This window comes from Bos grunniens, chromosome 1, assembly GCF_055505025.1.
Source record: "Bos grunniens cultivar Pamir isolate PY7600 chromosome 1, Bosgru_T2T1.0, whole genome shotgun sequence".
In the NCBI taxonomy this organism is placed as follows: domain Eukaryota; kingdom Metazoa; phylum Chordata; class Mammalia; order Artiodactyla; family Bovidae; genus Bos; species Bos grunniens.
Genome location: NC_141165.1, coordinates 100,998,052 through 101,022,435, shown reverse-complemented (window position 1 = coordinate 101,022,435; position 24,384 = coordinate 100,998,052). Strand labels below are relative to the sequence as shown.

Genomic DNA, 24,384 nt, shown 5'->3' with positions numbered 1-24,384 from the left:
TCTTTGTAATGTCCACGCCCCCATCACATGGTAGTAAGTCAACTGCGAGGAAAGCTCTCATCCTGAGGTGCCTAAGGAAGTACAAAATTCCTAAGAGATCTCCTGCCTTTTTTTTTTTTTTGCCTTCTTTTTTCAGTCTACACGTGTCTACCTACTAATTCACCTGATTTATCCTACTAAAATGTTACTCTTAAGTACAATACTCTGTTGTTGAAAATCCAGTAACTCTCTCTGACATGAAGGAAAAAATCTATAACCTAGAATTCAAAGCTCTCCAGAACTTAAAACTCATCCTAGTATGACTTTGCTTCAACACCCCCAAGAAAGCCTTTGCTTCATGATAACAGCTAACTCACTGCATTGACCTTGAAATTCAATACTCCCAAGTGTTGGCTCTTCCTGTTTTCTCTCTCTGGGATGACTTACCTCATGCTTTCCCCCAGATTCACTTCTACAATATAAAGCCAAGTTAAGATTCACACTTGATATGTTCCTAGCCCACTGATCTCTAAGAGATCACTCCCTTTTCTAAAGACCTGTGCCACCTACTCATTCACTTCTGTGCTTTATGTTACTTGACTTCTTTGGTGAGTGTGGAAGTTTTCTCCCCAGCAAAATGATTAGTTGTCTTAAAGACGTGGGCTGCATTTTATCATCTGTATTTTAAAATCACCTAGGACTATGCCTCTTCAGTAGTAATCCCTTAAGAGTTGGCACTAAATATATGTTTTTTTGATGAACTGAAGCATTAACTAGACTGTGTTCTAAGCATTTTGGTAAAGAAACATGTACAACAGTAGAACACTGCACATTCCTGTTCTTTTTATGTAAGTAGTTAAAGGGTGAAATCTAAGACTAATCAGTCATATTTTGAGTTAACCTCAGTGAAAACCACAAGAGGAAGATTATCTTTTGCTCAGTTCCTATTTCTGAAAATGTCCTTATCTCGTTGAGGGTTAGTGTTTAGATGAAGCATTTAAAAACTTTGTCCAAAACACACAATTATGGCTTGCCTCTAGCAGAAATAATGGGTGCCCCCACTTCTGTCTGTCAATAATTGAATTTGCCTCTGAAGTTCAAGAAGTTCAAGATTTCCTTTTGTGTGTAAAACTGGCTGCCTCTGTTTTCTCAGTATATGCAGCAGACCCGAATCTAAAGCAGAAGAAACACTGCAGTGGGGATTTGTGAGCAGGGACGATAATAGAAGAGATTGACATGACTTCACAGAAGAGTTATTTTTAAGTGGAGAGAATGCCTATCCTTATGCTGAAAGGGCCTTTAGAAAATATTCCTGGGATTGAAAAGCAGGGTGGGGGCAATTCCCATCACCGGGCTAGCAGCGTTGGTCTGCGGGGCGTTGCTGCCACCTGCTGCATGCAAACAGCCACGGAGGGGCTGATGCAGGGCTGGCAACTGCCGGATGCCAGGCGTGCACAGTTAATGTTCTGTGGGCATCCAAAATTCTTCTTCTCTTAGAGCCTGGTTGAGTCTCAAAGGAAAACCTGTCCAATCTGTTGACTCTGGGCCACAGAAGTATAAAACAACACCCAGGAGGGAGCTTTGCCCGGTAGCCACTATATGGGAACCCTGGGCATCCCAACCCCAATGAGAGGCAAGTATTTCATTAACAGTGAGTTTGTAGCTATGGAAAATAAATGAGAATTCCCCTTTTTCTGAATCTGAGGGATTTTTTTTTTAAGAGTTGCTTCACTTTACAACATTAAGAGATAGGAGACCTCTAGAAACATTAAGGGGAGGATATTTTTCTTAGAGAATTCAATAAATTTAGATTCTTACTGGCATCCAGTTAGGTAGATTTCTCTTAATATGAAAAGTAGAGCAGGTAGCTGAAATCCCTCCCCAGGCTTGTAATGTGTCTCAGTTTAATAGGGACACTAACCTACAGATCAGGGTCTTTGTACTGTATCTTCTGGCCTGTTTTTGCTAATATACTCCATCACTGTGATTTACTGGAATTTCTAGGAGAAAAAGGGCAGAGATGAAAGCATCAAGATCAGTTATATTTCTTCCTGCCTTTCATTCAAAGACTTTTAACTCCCTATCCCTCCCTGAAAATACCTGTCAGCCCCACTTGACCCAACAACTCCAGGGACCTGAGACTTACTGATGAGTTGAGGGTGGGGAGTAAGAATAGAAGTCTGGGAGTCCTGGACTAGGAAATCAGTAACTCTATTGTCTGGCTTTTGCAGGAAACATCATTAGCTGAGTAGTAATGAGTAAGTATGACAGTTGTCATAGCAAATGTTTGTAGTGGTGCTATAGAGGGTAGCCTGGATGTTCAGGAAGACAGTAGCCCTATTTCATCATGTGAAAAATCTCTTCTCCCAGGTAATTCTAAAATCTCCTGAATGGCAGGAATGATGCTTTATATCTTAGCATCATCCATATCCCCCTAAATCCTTGCAAGAGACAGATCAGTACATGCATAATAATAGGATACTTGATGACAACCTGCTCAGAATTATCTCCGCCTGACCTCAAAAGAGAAACCATTAAGAACACAACTCAGCCTCCTCATTTGTCTTTAGGCTTGCTGGGTGTTTCCTACATTTCAGTAATCAGATTAGGGTCACAGAATATTTCACCAATTGTTCATAAGATGGTATATATTTATTTTTATTCTAGGTTCATTAAACTCATTCTGTAATTCCAGCCTAACATTTCTTAATGTTGGAAGGTAAAGACATCCTATTTTACCCCAAGCTAGAAACCCAGGACAGTTGTATCTGGCAGGGAACAGTCATCATGTCCTTCTGTGAATAACCACACGTCTTTACCAAGGAGTCATTTCCCTGAAATCTAGTCTCTGTCCTCTGTAAATGGAAGTTAGTGGGTGGATGTTAACAAGCCTGGGAGCCAGTTGAGGTGGGAGATACTTGGCCTTTGGATTCTGATTGTTATCTCTGTTTCTGTATGGTGTTTGCTGAAGTACAGACATGCTTTTCTGTCATCATCAAAGCAGACGTCCTGCCCTCATGGTGGGAGACTTTCCTCCTTGACCACCAGCCTATCCTGGATGGAGTGGAAAAGGAGCCTTCACTTCTCCACCTTCAGGGAATGTGGGTTTCCCTGAAAGAAAGGAGATGTTAAAATTCCATTTCCTAGCTGGAGCTGACCTCTGTTACTTTTCAGATTTTATTAAAATTAAATGTGTTAATTCTTTGTCCTTTCACCCTGAAGTAATTCTGGAAAGAAAACATATTTTAAAATTGAACAGAAAGACTATTATGAAAGACGGTGAGCTTACATTTGTTAAATGACTTTGTGCTCTTGCAAAGAAATGCATGAAAAGCACATTATGAACTGCTCTGCATGATTTCCTTTGTTTGGATTTTAGAAGCAGTTTGACTGACACAGAGATCCTGAAGGAGAGAATCTTTGGATATTGAAAATGCTTTTAACGAAGGTGATGCACAAGACTTCAGAGAAAAATTTCAACATTGTTCTGTTGAAGGTTATACTTAGCTGTGAACCACATTACTTTCCTGTTGACGTCTCATTTCCTGGGGTCTTGCCAAGTGATAAACAGACACAGGCGTGTGGTGGGTGTGGGGTTTTTCAGCACGAATAGGGTGTCTGGAGTTTGCTTAGTTAAAGGTGTCTATTGACTTCCGTGATCATTATGAAAATGCTGGTGTGAGGCCTTCAGGAGACAATGGAGAAAAAATGGACATACTGTGCTGTCTATTCCATCATCCAGATGCATTTGGTCAGGGGTAAGGCTTCTGGTTGTCCTTTCTTGTCACACTGGCTGCTTTAGGGAGGAAAGGGGCCTCTGGTCATTGAAAATGCCTTGTGACTACTGCTGGAATTGATCACCAAAGGCAGATTGTTACTAAAGTTTTCAGTTATGTATTTAAGTGGCAGCTCTCAGAGAGATGTAAGGATCTAGAAATGATTACAAATGAGCACTAAAAACAAGAAAGGAATGGGTGGTTTGTGCCACTGCTCTGAGACATTTTCACCCATTTCCTTCCTAAGAGGGTCTCTGGAGTAACTGGAAAACTATGCTTCTTGAAAATGAAATGCTCTCCAAGTGGTTGTCAGAACAACGCCGGAACACTTTTAAAAAAAAGAAAAAATCACAATGCCATCAAGGCTCAGAGCTTCTTGTTCAACTTTTTCTCTCTCTCAAATACTTTCTCTTTTGGATTTAACAAGCATTTCTCCTCCAAATACTCAGATCTTTGGGAGTTGAACATATGCTGAATTTTAATGAGGCATGTATAGGTATGGACCTGGAAGAAAAAGTAGACTCCTTGTGACAGCAGGGACCAGCGCCTAAAGGGCCTGTTTAAAATAGCAGGAAGAAAGATTCATTCTGCATTCCATAACATGAGGGTATTACTGTGAGCCTGAGTGTCTTAAGAATTAACTGTGCTTCTCAGATATAGCTACAAAGATTTTAAAGAGGATTTCTAAATCAAAGGAGACATTGGAATATAATGCTTTAGATAGGATAAGAGGTGTATTATCAGGCAAAGCCGAGCTCACAGGCAGCTACATTAAACTGCACTAACCTCTGCCTACCCAAACTTCTGCATCCATAAAAGTGTAGTAATTCCCATTCGTCAAGTACCTTTGAGAGCCTGGTTTTTTCTCAGTTGCTTGTCATCTTTTTATCTTTTTCCTTTGTGAGCTTCAGTGGTACTTGTCACAATAATAGATCATGCCTGAAACAGTATTTCATGTTAATTCTAAAACTGAGACCTACACTATGGAAGGCATGTCAGAGGCTTAACATGTCTGAAGTGTCTTATACCATTTGGTCAAAGAACTGATGAGAGGGAATCTTCTTTCATGTCTAGTATCTCAGTGTTGATTATAGATGCTGCTGCTCAATGGTTTATTTTTAGTGGAAACCCCTACCACTATTTCCCCCTTTTTACCTCAGAAATCCTAACTATAGGGAAATGATGGCCTTTTTGACTCTTTTATATAGAATGTCAAATTTCTTACTCTTCTCAACCAATTTGGAAGGGAGTTTGGAGGTCCTGAAGGTTATAGAAAGAGCGCAGACCCTAGACAACTGAATTCATGTTCTTTCACTGGAGTGTGACTTTAAGCAAATCACTTAGTCTCTCTGTGCCTTTGATGAATAGTGTTAACAGCATTACGCTTTGATGTGTGTGGAGGATTAAACAAGATAACCTATATGTAAAAGCCACCTGTAAACATGTATTTTTTAAAATTGTTATATGCTCATTAGTTACTTTTCAGCTTCAGAAAATAATATTTGGTGTTATTGTGTGTTATGTGCTATTAACTCATAAACAAAAAAGCCAATTATATTCATTGCAGGAATAGCTGTCATAATAGATTTACTAGTGGGCTTCAATCTTTAAATAGGCTTAATTTTTTTCATAGGTATTCAGAGACCTTAAGTTGTGTTTTGGACAGACCAATAGACCAAGAGATATTCAAAATTTACTAACTTCTTCTAGTGTCTTTAAGCAAATGTCTTCTTATTTGTGTTTGAGTTTTATGCTTCTTTCTCTGAATCTGGCACAAGTTCCTTCCGAATGCTAAGGCAGCCAGGAAAGAAAGTTCCAGCTGCTCCCTCAGTTCACCAGGGTAACCAAGGTCTTTCACCAAGGAATCCCTCTCTGTGAATCATGCAAACTGATGGCTCACACCCTTCCTTTTCAGGAATAGTGGAAGAAACATTCGGTGCAGAAGAACACATTTACGCTTTACCTGGCTCTGATGTCAACCTGACCTGCCAAACACAGAAGAAAGGCATCTTGGTGCAGATGCAGTGGTCCAAGGTCACTGATAAGGTGGACTTGCTTGCAGTTTATCATCCCCAACATGGCTTCTACTGTGATAGCAAGAGTGCCTGTAGGTCACTGGTGGCTTTCAGAGAACCTCCTGGGAATGTGTTTGAGTGGACTCTGTACTTGAGGAATGTTTCCTCCTCGACCACCGGGAAGTATGAGTGTAGCTTCACTCTGTATCCAGAGGGCATTCAGACGAAAATCTACAGCCTAAAGATCCAGACAAATGGTAAGTATGACTGCAAGTGGGAAGGAAGCATGTGTTGAAAGCATTCAGCTTTCAACAAGTATGTATTCTGAACCAGCCATGTGCCAGGCACAGTGCCTAAGTACAGAAAGGTTGAGTGAAAAGAGGTATTGCCTGGAAATGAAGACAGAAATTGGTCAAATAATGCTATGAATAAATGTTAAATTGAAGCAGTGATAAGTGATAAAGGCTACAGTGGTTTTGTGAGAGTATGTGATAGAAGCCACGGAAATGGACTCTGAGAAAGTGGCACCTGAGCCGAGGTCTGAAGACTGTGTAGATATTAACACTATTTGGGAGGTGGGAGATTTATGACGGATCCAGAGACAGGAAACTGCTGTTGTGAAGGGCTATGCAGTGTTTGAGAACATGGGGAAATGCCAGTGGGACTGCGGTGCAGAATTAAGGGATGAAGTGGGAGGTACAGTAAGGACCAGATCATACTGAACCTTGTCAACCATGTTCAAGGCTTTGATATTTATCTAAGCACCTTGGGAAGACATCGAAGTATTTTCATCCAATGGATGGCATGACATTTAAAGCCTGATTGAATTTGTGTTATGAAAAGACGGTGCTGGCTTCACCAGCACCAGTATGCGAATGAAGTGAAAGGGGATGAGAAGAAAAGGTGGAGAGAACTTAGGGAACAACCCCAGTAAAGTAATGCAGAGGAGACAGAGTGGTTGTTTGGATAGATATAGAAAGAAGATGACAAATTTGATGCTTTGGGCATTAAACAGGTAGGACTTCATAATAGAGTGGATCTAGGACAATGGCAACGGAGAAGGCAATGGCACCCCACTCCAGTACTCTTGCCTGGAAAATCCCATGGACAGAGGAGCCTGGTAGGCTGCAGTCCATGGGGTCACTAAGAGTCAGACACGACTGAGCGACTTGACTGTCACTTTTCACTTTCATGCATTGGAGAAGGAAATGGCAACCCACTCCAGTACTCTTGCCTGGAAAATCCCGTGGATGGAGGAGCCTGGTGGGCTGCCATCTATGGAGTCACACAGAGTCGGACATGACTGAAGCGACTTAGCAGCAGCAGCAGCAGGACAACAGCAGTGTGAGTGAAGGAGAGAGAAAACATGCATGTGTCTGGCATGTACACCTGAACGGTGGTGCCATTCACTGAGATGGGAGACTAAGGAATCAGAACAGATTTGTGGGGGGAGTTTATCAAAGTGGCTTTGGATATATTTCTTATAAGGCAGGGAAAAGTACCAAGGAGGCTGCAGAATGTGTAGCATTCATTCATACTTGCTTTATAGGGCCACCTTTGGAGGCAGGACTCCTAGGTTGAAGTTCTAATTCCTTTCTGGCTGGAACTGAATTTCACCTGGGGATTGGCATGTACGTTCTCTGAGCCCATCTGAAAAATGATGATAATAATGACTACCCTAAATTAGTTGGTCCTAAAGTAAATGATCTCTATACTAGTGGAAAAAATGAAAACGAAAGTCAACAAATGGCAAATGCATACAAAATGGAATGATTTTAACTTAGGGGCAAAGTGACCTGGTGGTATAAGAAAAAAATACAACAAAAACTAACTCACAAAGGCCATGCTTAAAGAAGGCAAGGAGCTGCCCAGGACAAACAACACATATGGATTTATTATCTCCTCTCCACTTCTCATCAAGAGATAAGACCATGGTGTTGGCAGTCCAGCTACAGAGCAGGACCTCTTCTACCTCTGCCTTAACGGTGCCCCAATTCCCATTGCTGTTTTCCAGGAAAAATACTTCATTTGGGGATGGATTGGGGTGATAAGGTAGAATGAAGAGAAATGAGAAGATCTGTATAGAGTTTACCTGCATAATATATGTTTTGAAGTCAGGTAGTCTGGATTTGAGGAGAAGACAATGGCACTCCACTCCAGTACTCTTGCCTGGAAAATTCCATGGATGGAGGAGCCTGGTAGGCTACAGTCCATGGGGTCGCAAAGAGTTGGACAGGACTGAATGACTTCACTTTCTTTATTTCTTTTCTTTAATATGGAGCCCAACAGAACATTTGCCACACTTTAGCACAAGTACATGTTGAACTTCACTTTAGACAAAGATTTTTTTATCTTCTTCTTAGAATTGTAAACTATGCTGCTACATATCTGAGAACCTAATGTTTATTCCATGGAGAATTGACGACATGGATAGGAAATAGGAGGTGGGAATGACTCGACATAAAGACAGCCAATGGAAAGGAGATACTGTGTCATTCAGAAAGGAGAGTGGTGCTGCCTTTGAAGGGAAATGTATTTCTTAAAGGGCCAAGCTTCTAGCTGCTAAAAATAGCAAATCACTGGGAAGACAGAAGTCATGTATACATGCTTTGTGCTTGTCAGTTCCCGATTATCTGATTATAACTTTGCTGTTCATCAGCTGGACCAGAGGGGAGAGAAATGGCATCAGTGTTAAAAAAAAATGTTCTGGTGCTGTGTATTTCGGTATAAAGGGAGAAAAATAGAAAAGGAAAAAAAAAAAAAAAGGAGGGGGAAACTCTTTCACCACGCAGTGATCAAAGATGTGTGTGCTCAGTCCCTCAGTTATGTCTGACTCTTTTCAACTCCATGGACTGTAGCCCATCAGGCTCCTCTGTCCATGGGATTTCCCAGGCAAAAATACTTGAGTGGGTTGCCATTTCCTCCTCCAGGGGATCTCTCCAACTCGGGGATTGAACTAGTTGTCTCTTACTTCTCCTGCGTTGGTGAGGAGGCTTTTTACCACTAGTGCCACCTGATCAAAGATGTGAGCCTGGTATAAACCTAAGGGACAGATATTTAGATGGGGCGTCTTGAGGTGTTACTCAAAAGCCCTGTCAAATTCCCCCAATGATATATTTTTCCCCTTAATTCTTTTGATCTTCGCTCACTTCTCTCCCTTGTGCCACTTCCCTCTCACATCCCTGGGAGACCTTCAACAGGTTGGTTGGGTCGGCAAAGCACACATGAGTGCAAGTATGTGCAGTAGGTGAACAAATACAAATTGAAGTGGTGTGTAAGAATCGAAATATGAAAATGCTGAGGGACCAGAGGTGGTTGTGACGTCTTTCCGTTTCCTCTCTGTTGTCTGCGGGGTCAGTCTCTTCCCTGTCTGTTCACAAAACAATGTAAAGCCTGCCCGCCTGCCCATGTTCCTGGAGCCTTTGAGGGAAAAGCTGAGAAGCTGAGGGAAAATGCTTTGAGGGAAAAGCTGAGAAGGGACTCTTCTACTGTACCTTGTTCCTTTGTATGAACTAGTGCTCTGAGGCTGTGGAAGAGGGCAGAAATGTTACACACTGTTCGGCATGTGCTTCTTTTTTCATTTTCATTTGACAGAGTTTCCTTTTAGATTAGCATTTGATTTATTCCAAGAAACACAATTCTTTGAGTCAAGCCTTGGTTGATTGTAATCCAGGTTTCCTTCATTTGATGCTACTGGATCACACAGTGCTTCAGACTATTAAGACTAATGCGTTTAAAATACGTAGTTGTTAGGACAGACACATGTGGCTTTAATTTCCCAGATTACAGCAAAAGTCTTGGTGGGGAGGGGTGTTCGTGCTTTTAGAAGCATTAGTAGGAGAAAAAGGAGGAATGGTAGAAGGAGGAGGAGGTGTGGGAATAAAGTAGTATAGACTGTAATAACAGAGGGGTAGTACTGGTAATAGAAAGGAATAATCTTGATAATATAATCTTGAAAATCTTAGTCTAACTGCATGCTGTTACCCTGCCTACAGGCATAATTCATTCTTCAACCTTTTTTCCTCAGTTTCATTGAGGTATAATTGACATGTAACTTTGTATTCACTTTAGGTATACAACATGATGATCTTATATGTGTGTATGTGTGTGTGTGTGTGTGTGTGTGAAGTAATCATCACAGTAAGTTCAGTTAACATCCATCACCTCACACAGTTACAATTTTTTTTTTATGATGAAGACCTTTAAGATGTACTTTCTTTAGCAACTTTTAAACATGAAGTATGGTTTTTCACTTTAATCATTATGCTCTACATAACATCTGCAGAATTTATCTATCTTATAACTGGAACTTTATACCTTTTTATCATCTTCATTCATTTTGCCCACTGCCCACCCCCTGCCTCTGACCAGTCTATTCTCTTAATCTGAAGGCTGTCTGACATTTCTTATTTTTCTTTGCCAGTGCATCTGTTGAGCAAACTTGATTATTTGTCTTGTATAATTACCCACAGCCTGGATTTTGCTTTTACATCTCATGGTATCTCCATGCTCTTCTTTCACCTTTTAGTTAGGTATACATATTTGATCACATTTATTTTTATCTTCTGGTAAGAATATTTCATAGATGATGTTGTGTAGTTACATCAGCACTACATAATGTCTGGTTGTGTGATGTTAACAGCCATTGATGGGTATTGCCTTAGATCCATTCATTCATTATTGGCTGCTGGATAGTGATGTTCTAATTTTTCATTCCTTCATTTATCAGCTGAAATGTTCTTATAAAGAGAAACTTCTTCTCATGAACCAATTATTTATTAGATATACAATTGGTTTAAAAAAAACAAAGAATAGACACTTGATTCTTTCCCTTTACCAGTTTTAAAAATCAGTTTGTTCACTAACATTTTTAGGTGACAAATAAGTATTTGTGTTCAGTATCAAGAATCTATATGAACTTAAGCATATTAGTGAGTTTTAATTCATTATAGTTATTATCTTTATTAGGCTGAAAATATACTATATATAAAATCTATTAACCTTTTGTGATATGAATTGCAAATATTTTCTCAGTTTTTCATCTATCCATACTTTCTTATGGTATTGTTTCCAGTGCAGCATAATTCTTACTTTTTGAAATAAAATCTATCACTTTTTCCTTAATGGTTCTAATTTTGAGTCATACTTACAAAAAATTTTCCCCATTCCTAGATTATACAGAAATACACTCTTTATTTCTAACTCTTCTATGTTTTTAAAATTAGTATTTAAAATTTTGATGTTAAGTTTCTAGTGTTAAATACTATATCAAAATATATTTTTATTATTTCTAGTACTTTTTTGGTATTTCCTACTTCTTTTCCTCTCTGTGGTTCAGTTTGGAAATTTTCTATTGATGTATTTAACAATTAACAAATAGTGTTTTTCTTGATACACAGTAATTTTTCAATCTCATCAAATTCATTCTTAATTTCTGATATTATATTTTACAGTTATTGTTTTTGATAGAGTTTTAATTCTTTGATGAACTTGTTCATTTTTTCATCTATTCCCTTCATCTTTTTCTCTATTCTTGAATATGTTAAAAAGTTATTTTAATATCCTTATTGTTAACTCCAATGTTTCTAGTTTTCTATGTATGCAGTTTGTTATATGTATTACATATATAAAGAAGACATATTGTGCTGTTAATGACAATAATAACAAAAGGAAGGGATGTGCTGGAGTAAGTTGTGAAAAAAAGAGAAAAGTAGACCAAAAAACAGACACACGCACGATCTCATGTAATAGACCCAACAGAACAGTGCTATAATTAATGATTTGAAGAATTTCATGTTCTTAAAAAAAAACTGAGAAGAAAAAAAGAAAATATATATAAAACCTTATATTGACCCATATAGTTATCATTTCATATGCTCTTCATTTCATCCCATGGAGAGAAGTTACTATTTGGTATCATTTCCTTTCAGCCTGAGGGACATAGCTTAGAATTTCACATAAGAAAAATCTACTTGCCATGAATTGTTTTGTCTTTTTTTCTCATTTTTATTTTTGAACGTTAGTTTCACTAAGTGTAAAATTCTTAGTGGACTGTTTCTTCTTTCAGTATTTTGAACATGTCTCTGATCTTCATTGTTTCCAGTGAGATGTGAGCCATTGATTCTGTTATTGGTCCCTATGTGTGATAAGTTTGACATTTTTTCCTTGCTGATTGCTTTCATAATTTTCTCTTTGTTTTGGCTTTTGGCAGTTTGATTATGATATGCTTAGGTGGGTATTTGGTTACATTTGTGTTACTTAGGTTTTAAAGTTCTTGAATATGTAGATTAATTTGGAGAAATTTTTAAAAAATCAAATATAAAGTTTTTGGCTTTTGTTTCTTCAAGTATTTGTTCTGCCCTCCTCTGTTTCATCTCTCCTTCTATGAGTCTAATTACATATATGTTAGAACATTTGATTTGTCCTATATGGTTCTGAAACTCTGTTTTCCTTCGATCTTTTCTCTCTGTTCTTCAGATTAGGTAATTTATATTAATCATTATTTAGGTATGCTGTTTTCTTTTTTCTTCTGCCATCTCAAATTGGCTGTTGAGAATCTCCAGTGATTTTTTTAATTTTTATTATTGACTTTTAAACTCTGGAATAATCATCTGTTTCTTTTTATCTTCACTAAAATTCCCTATGTATTGAGTCATTGTCACCATATTTTGCTGTAATCCTTTGAACATACTTTTAATAGCTGCTTTGAAGTCTGTTAAATCTAATGTATGGTCTACTCAGTGAATTTCAATGAACCACTTTTTTCTTCAGTATGGGTCACACTTTCTTGTTTCCGTCATACATCATCATTTTGTTGTTGTTGTTGAAAGCTAAACATTTAAAAAAAATAACATGACAACTCTAGATTCTGTGGGTTTTTAAAATTTTCAATAACTTACTCGTATTTAAATTGCAAAATCTCTCTCTTTTGGCCGTACACGTATACCTCTGCTTAGCTTTTCAGTATAATTCTCATGTCTTTAGTTTTGTTTCCAAGGAATTGCGCATACATTGTCAAATTCCCTTTGTTGGTCCACAGATGAATGTGGTAAAAATTGTGCTCAAATACCTCAAGCCCAATAGGCTTCCACCCTCTACACATAGACGTCTGTATGGGAGGGAATTAGAGACTGCGTTCAAAGTTGCGACAGTAATACCTCCCTTGGCCTTCATTTTTCACTGAGCTCTCTCAGATCCTCTTACTCATGTATATTTTTCCCAGTCAGCCTGGGATGTGTAAAGAATCTATGTCAGCTCTTTTATGACTCTCTGATTTCTAGAATCTCTGTGAACTGTCTGTCTGGTCTGCCACTCACCCCACTGGGACTGCACACCCAGGGTAACCAAGCCTCAGTTTTTTTATGTTGCCTACCACTTACTAGCTGACAATGTGAAGGATTATCATGCTCAGACCTAACTTAAGTTTGTCCCTTTTGGAAGTAAAGCTGCTGGGTTTTGTAGCCAGCTCTAAGATGGTGAAATGACCTTTCTCCCTGACCTAGTTGAGAAAGGTGATGCTGCTGCTGCTGCTAAGTCGCTTCAGTCGTGTCCAACTCTGTGCGACCCCATGAACGGCAGCCTACCAGGCTCCCCTGTCCCTGGGATTCTCCAGGCAAGAACACTCGAGTGGGTTGCCATTTCCTTCTCCAATGCATGAAAGTGAAAAGTGAAAGTGAAATCGCTCAGTCGTGTCCGACTCTTGGTGACCCCAAGGACTGCAGCCCACCAGGCTCCTCTGTCCATGGGATTTTCAGACAAGAGTACTGGAGTGGGGTGCCATTGCCTTCTCTGGAGAAAAGTGATGGAAGGATCCCAAAGCAAGCAGGCTGAAGACTCCTACTGTTCTTACTGAAGCTCTGGTGGCTTGTCAAAGAAGAAATGTTTATCAATTAAATGTTTGTCTTTGGTCAATTTCCAGGGCCCTGAAAATGGTGATTTTTTAACACATTTGCTCAGTTTTATATGTATCTTTTTTTCACTGACCTCTTCATGCTCCCAAAACAAGGAGTCCCTCAATATCCACCCAACCGTGTTTTTGACACTTATATTGTATCTTCACTTAAAATATATATTCATTACTACTCACTTATAACAATTATTTATTCTTTGTGCTAAAGGTAAATACATATTCAACACTTACCCTCAGCCTTTATGTAAATGTCTCTTCAGTTTGAAGTATATTCTGTTGGAGAATATTCAGGAAATGCTCATGGGGCAGTATTCCCTGAGCTCTTGTGTGACTTTTAATAAGTTTTATTTTTATAATCTTCATGTTAAAGATTGAATATAATATCCTTAACTCATATTTTCTTTCCTTGAGTATATTAAATATGTTGTGTGTAAGTTGTTGCTTAGTCATGTCCAACTCTTTGCAAGCCCATGGACTATAGCCTGCCAGGCCCCTCTGTCCACTGAATTCTCCAGACAAGAATACTGGAGTGGGTTGCCATTCCCTTCTCCAGGGAATCTTCCTGACCCAGGGATTGAACCTGGTCTCCAGCATTGCAGGGAGATTCTTTACCATCTGAGCCACCAGGGAAGCCCATTAAATTTTACTATATTATTTTCTGGCATAAAGAATTGCTGTCCAAAAATTAATAACAATTTGATTTTCTTTCCCCAGAACTGATTTTGTTTAACATTTTTATAAAAATATGCTTAATATCCATTCTGAGAGTATTTTCCTACTTTTGAAGTAAAATCTTTTAATATATATTTTCTAATCATTTTATTTTAAGAAATTGTACTAGAGTTATAATTTCCAGTGTTTTTCTATTGTTTATTTCCTTAAGTATTGTTTATTAAACATATTCTCCATCTTCTTGCCTATCTCTTTTACCTCTTTTTGCTTATAAAATCCATTATTTATTAACATTTCACTTAAAAATTTCCCTCATTCTATTTTTTAAATTTCTTTTAATGCATTAACTTTTGTATTAATACATTATTGGTTTTTTTTTCTAGTTTGCTCTTAATTTCTGAAATGATTTTAAAAACTTATTTCCAACCCTTTCCTGAATTTTCTCACTTATCTTCTAAAGAATTTCTTCTCTCCAAATGACTCATTTAGAAGTCTTTCTAAAATTTATCATAGCTTATATCATTTTCTTTATTTCTTTTAGTTCATTTTGAATAATTGGGCTATAGTTTTTATTTATTTTGAAGTCATGTCTTTCTAATATGCTGTTATTATTGTAGGAATATTACTTTGCTCTCTATTCTCTTTTTTTCTTATGGTATCTTTACATGTGATTCCAACCCACTTTTTTCTATTGCTCTAAATATGTTTGTTAAATTGACTTTTATCACGGAAGAGTACACCAGGCTATCTTTTCTAGAGTCTTCAGTGTCTCTAGAGCTCTCCTGTTATTTTCAAAAAAAAATTATATGCCATTATACTTTATAAAATGCACTTCCTTTCCTCCTATCCCTCACTTTTATCTAATTTGCCTCTCTGCTTTCTCCTGTTGGGCCTGTCTGATATAATTTGGATTGTATCCCAGGGGTTTTGTCTCAGAGTGGGATTTCTCTGAAAAGTCCCCTCTACTCTAGCACTGACAAGCCTTTTCATTTTTCCGTTGAAGGCTCTGGGAGTTTGGTGCCTACAAACTTCTTTCTCTATTTCTGCTGCTATTCTCAGATTAGTTTGCCTTTCTTTCCAGTGATTCTCTGTTGACTTTTTTCTGGAAGGTACGAGGGGTAAGTTCTTAGTTCTAAAGGCCACTGATTTTCCTGTTTCTTTTTGCATAGTTGCTTACACCACAGTGGTTTGTTGATTTGTTCCCAACTATTAATGATGTTATATTGTTATTTAGTGTTCCCATAGATATTGCCTATAGTTTTACTACTCTAGTTCATCTGTTTTTATTAGGAATCTCAGGGATATTAGAGTTATGCCACTTGTATTGCCAACTTCTCAGAATCTGGACAAACTTTACAAAAATTTACTACTTATGTGTTTGGGTAATGCACATTAAAATAGAATTAACATATCAAGTAGATTTCATAAACTATACAAATATGTGCCTTGGTCAGTCTTTGTTTAAAATAAATGATGTAAGGAGAACAATTATAATCTCAAGAATAAAATTAAATAGTATTAATGGTGGTATGCAAATAATGGCCAAAAAATTTGGTGGTGATATACATGTAACTCCATTTGGGAGTGCTGTTATAGTAAATGCTTTTAACCATAAAAGGCAGGAATTTTGTTATTGTTGTTTTGTTCTGGTTTTTAAATTCTGACGTTGGAGTAATATATGGAAGCAGCAATGGAGAGCAAGAAAAGCCCTGATCCAATCCTCCTGATCTTGAGGCAATAAGGATATAGGAAAATAAACAACCACTATCTGAGAATGATGCAGGGAAGATGGGCCCTAATGGGAAGGCCTGGCTTCAATTAAGAAAGCAGGAGGAGAGAGTTATCATTAAAGAGGACAACTGATATTGACAAGAGCTTGAAATGCAGCAAAACTTTAAAGGCAAAATACAACATTTGAAATATTCCCATGTATTTTAAAAATGTGCTGTTGATAATAAGGAGAATGTTCATACCTCATGACCTATTAATTATACTTCTGAGAATGTATCTTAAGTAGCTAAATGGTCAGAAGAAAGCTATTAGTTTAAGGATGAACCTTGCTATAAAGATTGTAATAGTTTAAATAAGTTAAAAACTGAAAAAGCATATGATTCAATACTTGAAAATTGCTAAACAAATTATGATGTATATATGTAATGTAATAGAAATTTCAACCACAGGTAGCTTAAGAATCATGCAAAATCTTTTAAGTAAAGCTATAGGTAACACTTGGTGGTAAATAAAATTGCAAAGTATGAAAAAAATAGCTGCACACAAACAAGATTTGTATAAATACAGGAAAAAAGAATAAGATTTTCAGGATATTAAGATGATAGAATTGTTGTCATTTATAAGTTATTTTCCGATATTATAGTTTACTCACAAATGTATATATATGTATATATAACTTTCCCCAAAAGAGAGACTATAAAACTATTTATCTCATATCACTTTAAAAATGAAAATAATTCATTAGACATGCTTCCTTGGAGTTTCCTGATGTGTTTTTCTGTGTGATTTCTTCTTTGGAGAAATATCTGTAAGCTCTAAAAAGACAATCAGGTATAAAAGCAGTGAAAAGATCAGCATATGTCAGAAGTTTGGTGAAAGGAAGGGATGAAAAGGCAGAGCACAAAGAATTTTTAGGTCAGTGAAACTATTCTATATGATATTACAAGAGTGGATATATATCAGACTTTGGTCAAAATTCATGGAATGTACAACACCAAAAGTGAGCCTTATGTAAATAAAATATGGACTTTGGGTGATGATGTGTTTGATGTAGTTTCATTGATTGTAATGAAGGCATCACTGTGGTTAGCGATGTTAACGGGGGAGATTGTGCATGCATGAGGGCAGGGTATATATGGAAACTGTACTTTCCACTCAATTTTGCTATGTACCTAAAACTTCTCTAAAAAAAATTGTCTACTAAAAATTTTAAAAGACAACTGAGGCCAGATTATAATGTTTTATATTCTACCTGATCCAAGAAATATGATCTAAAGACTAATGCACCAACTTGAAGTTAAAGCAGAAGAATGTACTGAACTGTGAGTTGGATTCTGTTAAGGGAGTTTCCCCATAGTTATTCAGTGATAGACAACCCTGTGCTTCTCAGTGACCCTGTTACACCATTTATACAATGAGGACTGTAGGCGGTGGGGTCCTCTTCATAGGTATACCCTGAAGATAGTTGAATCTCTATACTAAAACTATTCTCGTTTCTTGGATTAAAAATACTTTATAGACCAATCACAGATCCATGTCTTTCCCTCCTTATGTTTTGTTACAGTTGCACAAGAAGAATGGAAAAACAACCATACAATAGAAATAGAGATAAATGGAACTCTGGAAATACCATGCTTTCAAAACACTTCCTTAGAAATTTCATCTGTGCTCACCTTTGCATGGCTGGTGGTAAGTGTTGCCCTTTTCAGTGAATAATGGCCATGATCTTTAAATATTAATGAAGTGAAGATGAATAACAAGTAATAATAGGGAAGGAAGCACACTGGATAAGAGACAAGCATTATGTGAAGGTTGAGTTAATGTCTGGAGGAAGGACGGGAGGGCACTATGGGATTCCTTCCAACTCGGCAAGCCCCCAGGTCTTTGAATGCAGTGACTTAGAAAAGAGTTCCTAAAGGTTAGTTTATATTTCAAGCTGTATACTCAACAATGATAACAGAAAGAAAAAAGTGTGATGGTGCCCTGGAGAGGAGCCACATCCAGCAGAAGCCCCTACTCATCCTTATTTGTTTACACATAGCACATGCAGGGGCATAGACTCCCTTTTTTCCCAGAACCCTACTACCACATCCTGGAAAATAAACAACATTTCTTGGACAGGAAACACAAACTCTTAACGCACATCAAACACAAATAGAAAACGCCCATGAGAGAAGCAGTATGTCTATACAAAACACCACTGCCCGGCTCCATCACGGCCACAGGTAACGACAGGCCTATGGCAGCTATGTTTTCTGACTTACAAGAATAAAACAAAACAGACATATGGATTTTTATGTGAAATTTTCCAAGGCAAGTCAACCAAATGGCATCCAGCTATTAACCAATATATAGAGTGGACTCCTAATACTACTGTTAAATCAGTTGATAACACAAGCCTTACATAATTATAATTACCATAAACACAATTTTGAGAATCATGAAATGGGTGGGGTTATTTAGATGATCCAGACTATGACTGTATCAATTTTTCAGGTCTTCATCAAAATGAAAACACAAGATTTTAAAATTCTTACATAACTAATAAATGTCCATGAGTATAGCAGCTGATACCATCTGCAAAATACTGTACTTGCATGGTTGATCATTTATGTTACAAGTTAGTAGAGTTTTGTGGACTCTCTTGGAAACTGACCCTTCGCGTAAAAAGATTTCTCTGAGGATGTGCCAAATCCAAAATAACTGACTTTCAGGGAGACTTTAAAATATAACCTACTAATAATTTTTTATTGTCTAGATATTTTTTGGATAGTTAGTATGATCAAAAGACATTATAAAATGCCTTTCTCAAATTGTTCTAAAAGCTGCAGTGTCTGTTTATAATGTCGAAAAACGTATGCTCCCCCTTTTTATGGTTTGGTTGCTGAAATGTAAGACTTCCTGCCTGACATTATGCCCATCATTAAAAAGTCAGTTTTTCTTAACTAATGTGATACAAGGTGGTTCTTAGGAAAAAAAAATTGAGATTACAGATTTTCTCAAGAAGACAGAAACCTGATGTACTAAACATTACTGTAATGCAAATACAGTATCTATACCTAGTTTACATTATTAATATTTCCACCAATGGGCAAAAATTTTCCACCCTAATTATCAGTAATTCACTATTAATAGGGGTAGTAATATTTAATAGTAATCAAAAAGATTAAGATTTAATAAAGCTTTACTTAGAGATTTTTGTGGGCTGTTAAGTTGATCTGTAGTATCCTTTTCATATCTGAAGAGAGTCTAATCTGTTTTTCCAAGAAACTGTTAAAGTTTTCAGTCAGCTTGTATCTTTTCTGTGACACTGAACTTCTCCAGAGCAAAAAGCTGCATTACTCATTTTAAAAATCCCTAGATCTAGTATATTGCCTTGACTATCAGTTCAGTTCATTTCAGTTCAGTCACTCAGTCGTGTCCAACTCTTTTCGACCCCGTGAATCGCAGCACGCCAGAACTGTCCATCACCAACTCCCGGAGTTCACTCAGACTCATGTCCATTGAGTCAGTGATGCCATCCAGCCATCTCATCCTCTGTTGTCCCCTTCTCCTCCTGCCCCCAATCCCTCCCAGCATCAGACTCTTTTCCAATGAGTCAACTCTCCACATGAGGTGGCCAAAGTACTGGAGTTTCAGCTTTAGCATTATTCCTTCCAAAGAAATCCCAGGGCTGATCTCCTTTAGAATGGACTGGTTGGATCTCCTTGCAGTCCAAGGGACTCTCAAGAGTCTTCTCCAACACCACAGTTCAAAAGCATCAATTCTTCGGCACTCAGCTTTCTTTACAGTCCAACTCTCACATCCATACATGACCACAGGAAAAACCATAGCCTTGACTAGATGGACCTTTGTTGGCAAAGTAATATCTCTGCTTTTCAATATGCTATCTAGGTTGGTCATAAATTTTCTTCCAAGGAGTAAGCGTCTTTTAACTTCATGGCTGTAGTCACCATCTACAGTGATTTTGGAGCCAAAAAAAATAAAGTCTGACACTGTTTCCACTGTTTCCCCATCTATTTCCCATGAAGTGATGGGACCAGATGCCATGATCTTCGTTTTCTGAATGTTGAGCTTTAAGTCAACCTTTTCACTCTCCACTTTCACCTTCATCAAGAGGCTCCTTAGTTCCTCTTCACTTTCTGCCATAAGGGTGGTGTCATCAGCATATCTGAGGCTATTGATATTTCTCCCGGCAATCTTGATTCCAGTCTGTGCTTCTGCCAGCCCAGCGTTTCTTCTCATGATGTACTCTGAGGCACTCTGCTGCTGCTCATTCGCTTCAGTCGTGTCTGACTCTGTGCAGCCTCATAGAGGGCAGCCTACCAGGCTCCCTGGTCCCTGGGATTCTCCAGGCAAGAACACTGGAGTGGGTTGCCATTTCCTTCTCCAATGGATGAAAGTGAAAAGTGAAAGTGAAAAGTGAAAGTGAAAAGTGAAAGTGAAGTCGCTCAGTCGTGTCCGACTCTTAGCGACCCCATGGACTGCAGCCCACCAGGCTCCTCCTTCCATGGGATTTTCCAGGCAAGAGTACTGGAGTGGGGTGCCATTGCCTTCTCCGAGGCACTCAGTAAATATCTAATAAATAATTGAATGGATTTGTTTCATTTCTCTTTGTCCTCTCCCTTCATAGTCCTATTTGTTGGCTTCCTATTAAATGGGTGATCACTAAACCTCATGCTGGCTGTGGGATTAGTTAATGAGAAGCTCATTATCAATGACTAGATAACTAATAAGACATCCTCTAACAGTTGTCTTCAAAGAAACTAAGAAGGCTCTGTAAACATTATCTTTGAATCCTGCCAAGACATCTGAGATAAATAAGGGATGGAGAGATTGCATCTAAGGTCATAGTGAGAGAGTGAGTCCTAAACTTCTACTGAAACCTCAGGCCATGCTCTCACTTTAAAGAATGCATCATAATTGAGACAACTTGAGGAATCTTTTTGAAAGAAACTTCTTTTCAAAGGGAACATTGTATTGGCAAATATGCTGATTAAATTCCAACTGTGCATTCCCCTTTTAAATGTCGAAATCTTTTTACTCCTTTGATTTACATTCGTCCTCCACCCTACCAGCGCTGTGGGATTCAGCAAGTCTGAGATGAAATCATCTAATCTCCCATTATTAAGGAATAAACTACAGCTCTTTATGTCATGACTGTTATAAGTCTGCAGAGGATATAAATATCCCCTCAATCCATATTTTAGTACTTTAGTCTCTTGTTAAGCCAGCAGTAATAATCATAATGATAACCAATCATTCTTACAGATATGATATAATGTGACTTTTAGAAAAGGTTACAAAGAAATGATGAAGATGAGCTCAGGAGGGTAGAAACCCAGTATATCGGTGTATCGAACTCAGTAACTCTGGGGAGCTGCAGAATGTTCCCCACTTCAAGAGCTGTGTTAAACCCTGGAAACAATTTGACAAACTAAAATTAGTTTAATCTAGGTCACTGGAAAACAAAAGCCACGTTCTGTATGTGGAATTTTATAAAATCTAATTCAGTTAATGACCTTCACGGGAAAGGTAATTATTGGGATTTTCAGTTATCATAAAAATATTATTGACTGTGCTTCCCTGATCCCATGCTGAGACTGTGTGAAATGTGTCCATGGAGCAGATCCCTTGCATTCTGGAATTTTGCATTCCAGGACCACGACTACACTGAAGTAGAAAGGCATCTGGTGCCAACTGTGTATCTGACATTTCTGTAGCACAAGAGGTAACCAAGTAAGCACAGAGGATGTCAGTTGAGGGTCCGTGTGCATGATGTGATGACGAAAAAGTCACAGAATGTGTGTTTTTAGATGGAATGCAGTATGAAAAGGACAAATGATATTCTTCCCAGTTTATGTCCTGGGGCGTGAGCTTGCAGTCATCAGGGAAATTCTGCAGGGTTATTCTGGGAGCTTCTGAATTCCCTCTAATGTTCTGTGTTCATTCCAAACTATCGTCCTGATTTCCCACAGTATAAATTTCAGGTCAGTCGAACAAACATATGTGAATCTGTTTTAAGTGCTAGGTCCTACGGGGATAGAAACCTGTACTGGACATGTTTCCTACCATGAAATACAACTTTAATAAAAATGTAAAACAGCAACACGGAGGGAAAATAGTTTGATTCTGACTCAATGGACCTGGAAAAACCTCTTAGGTTATTTTTGAGCTGGATAATTAAAGCCAACAAGCAGCAGACATGTATTTCACCAAGACCCTGGGACCTGTGAGCACAGGTTGGCAGCACCCACTTCGTCAGGGTGGGAGAGATGTTGAGGGATGGTTGTTCCCAAACTTGATGGATAAAGAGAAACCCATGACTCTTCTCTTTAAAATCAGGGAAAGAAAGTGAGAAACATATCAAACAGTTCAATACTAATGATAAAGGCATACAACTAGAATCTAGATGCTTATTTCTTTAAATTTTTCTCTATAAATGTATCTTTTCTGTACTCTCTTCTTTATTATTTGTAATATTTTACATGTAAATGAAAATCAAAATGGGCTTCCCAGGTGGCACTAGTAAGTGCCACCTGCCAATGCAGGAAACATAAGAGATGTGGGTTCGATCCCTGGGTCAGGAAGATCCCCTGGAGGAGGGCATGGCAACCCACTCCAGTATTTTTGCCTGGAGAATCCCTTGGATAGAGGAGCCTGGCGGGCCACAGTCCATGAGGTCACAAGAGTTGGACATGACTGAAGCTACAGTACCCACACACTGTAAACAATATTGGTCTTCCATGCCTATGGGAAGCCTAGCTATTCAGAAAAAACAGCTGTCACCTTCTATCTACTGGCTTCTGACCCTAGCTACCTTCACCATAATCAAAATGGAAGTGTTAGCCAACCTACAAAATGTTGACAGCCAATTGTGTTGATTGGAAAAAATATTGTTGTGGATTTCTATAAAATGGACATGGGGAGCATTACAAGCAGCCTGCTTTGATAGCACTGACTGGATGGGGAATAAATAGAGCAAAGTGAAGATAAGAAACAGTTAGGAGATAAGGAAGTATCAGTCGACGCAGTTCACAGAATTGATTGAATGGGCTCTGTACACTCAGCGCCTGCCTTGTGCTGTGGCACTACGCCTGCTCTGACATGGAGCTCAGGGCAGCCCAGCGATGAGGTAGCCTCACTAAATCAGATCGTACCATGGTCTCTTTTCTGCACTGAAAATTCTGATTCCAGTACTAAAATAGGAACCCTTCTGCAAATTATCTTAGGGTTTATCAGGTCATTAAGAGACACTGAGGAGAAGTTTTCCATGATTCAGTATGACCCCTCCCAGCCCTCATCATGCTAATTGTTTTATCCAACTCCTGTTTATTATTTCCTTATGTACTTATTTTCCTTCAGTGGATCCTGATTTTTTTTGTTTTCCTTGTGAATTTGTTCTTCTCCTCAAACAGACTCTCAGCAGAAATGTCAAGGACTGTCGGTTCTACAGCCTTTTTGAGGCTCTAAGAAGCAAAGTCATTAACAGCATGGCTTTTAGAGGGAGATTGTTGCATTCAAATCCTGTTTTCAAATCTGCATTTGCTAGCAGTGTGACCTAAGAGCTAGGATTAAGGTGAAGTGAGTAGGGCCTTCACCTTGGCTGCAAAATTTAAGGAAGTTCCCCCAAGAAACCAGTAATCACAATACTTTCAAGTATCAAAATTTACAGAAAATCCATGATAAACAAAATGCCAAATTTTTAAATAAAGGCACGATGTCTTCTGTTTGTTATGAGACCCTGCTATGCTCTTCAAGGAACAGGATTTTCGCAATCAGCCTGTGGTTCCTGGGTCTTTGTGGCATGGTGCCCCCTTAGGGCCATAGGCATGAAGATTGACAAGGACAGGAGAAAAGATTGAACAATGCATGACTTTATGAAATCAGTTTTCAAATGTTAAACTGTAGAGTTTTTATTAACTTTTTCCACTGTTAAATATGTCAAAATATGGGAGGATATTTTGCTAAGTGCACATAAGGACACATATTTTTCCTTTTGTCTCAGAATTCTGTACAGCCTTGGATATGTTGCCCAGCCTGATTTTAGTTCTGTCATCCACAAAAAGGGATAATTATATAATACAATTATAATTTTATTGTAATTATATAATTATAGTACCAGCCCCATGGTGGTGTTGTGAGCTGGTGATTAACTTAACACAGTACCTATGTTCAATACATATTAAAAAGTAATTTTTAAAGAGTTCATTTTAGTACTCTCCATAATTCTTTAATTTAACCATGCAGAGAGTAAATACTCATGAATTCACAGCAAGCTGATCCAGTTCAGGTTGTAAGA

General features: G+C 38.1%; 1 protein-coding gene across 3 annotated transcripts in view; it reads left to right on the top strand.

Annotated features, from left to right (window-relative positions):
• Positions 1–3,562: 3,562 nt before the first annotated feature.
• CD96 (CD96 molecule) overlaps positions 3,563–24,384 on the top strand; it is a 96,678-nt gene continuing 75,856 nt past the window's right edge. For 2 of the 3 annotated variants that reach the window (XM_086407198.1, XM_086407205.1), the window contains exons 1-3: positions 3,565–3,737; positions 5,671–6,027; positions 17,647–17,771. In XM_086407198.1, coding sequence (XP_086263324.1) covers positions 3,677–3,737; positions 5,671–6,027; positions 17,647–17,771 — 543 coding nt within the window. In that variant the 5' untranslated portion in view covers positions 3,565–3,676. Of the gene's footprint in view, positions 3,738–5,670; positions 6,028–17,646; positions 17,772–24,384 lie in introns of all 3 variants that reach the window. The other variant, XM_086407187.1, reaches the window with a different exon arrangement.